The sequence below is a fragment of the Eimeria mitis genome, genomic scaffold (genome assembly GCF_000499745.2).
Source record: "Eimeria mitis Houghton genomic scaffold, Emh_scaff4916, whole genome shotgun sequence".
In the NCBI taxonomy this organism is placed as follows: Eukaryota; Apicomplexa; class Conoidasida; order Eucoccidiorida; family Eimeriidae; genus Eimeria; species Eimeria mitis.
Window position 1 is genome coordinate 2248 of NW_013573217.1, and position 203 is coordinate 2450.

Below are 203 nucleotides of genomic sequence, written 5' to 3' on the forward strand. Positions count from 1 at the left end.
GTGCTGCTCCTTTTGGTGGTGCTGCTGCTGGTTTTGTTGTTGCTGCTGCTGCTGCTGCTGCTGTTGTTGCTGCTGCTGCTTTTGTTGTACTTGTTGCTGCTGCTGCTGGTTTTGTAGGCGCTGTTGCTGCTGCTTTTGCTGCTGCTGCTGCTGCTGTTGCTGTTGCTGTTTTTGTGTTTGTTGCTGCTGCTGCTCTTGCTGGC

General features: G+C 53.2%; 1 protein-coding gene across 1 annotated transcript in view; it reads right to left on the reverse strand.

Annotated features, from left to right (window-relative positions):
• Positions 1-203, reverse strand: part of EMH_0078480 (uncharacterized protein) — a gene marked incomplete at both ends in the record, with an annotated part of 3008 nt that overhangs the window by 950 nt on the left and 1855 nt on the right. Inside the window, one exon of the mRNA XM_013500009.1 lies at positions 91-201. Coding sequence (XP_013355463.1) covers positions 91-201 — 111 coding nt within the window. The remainder of the gene's footprint in view (positions 1-90; positions 202-203) is intronic.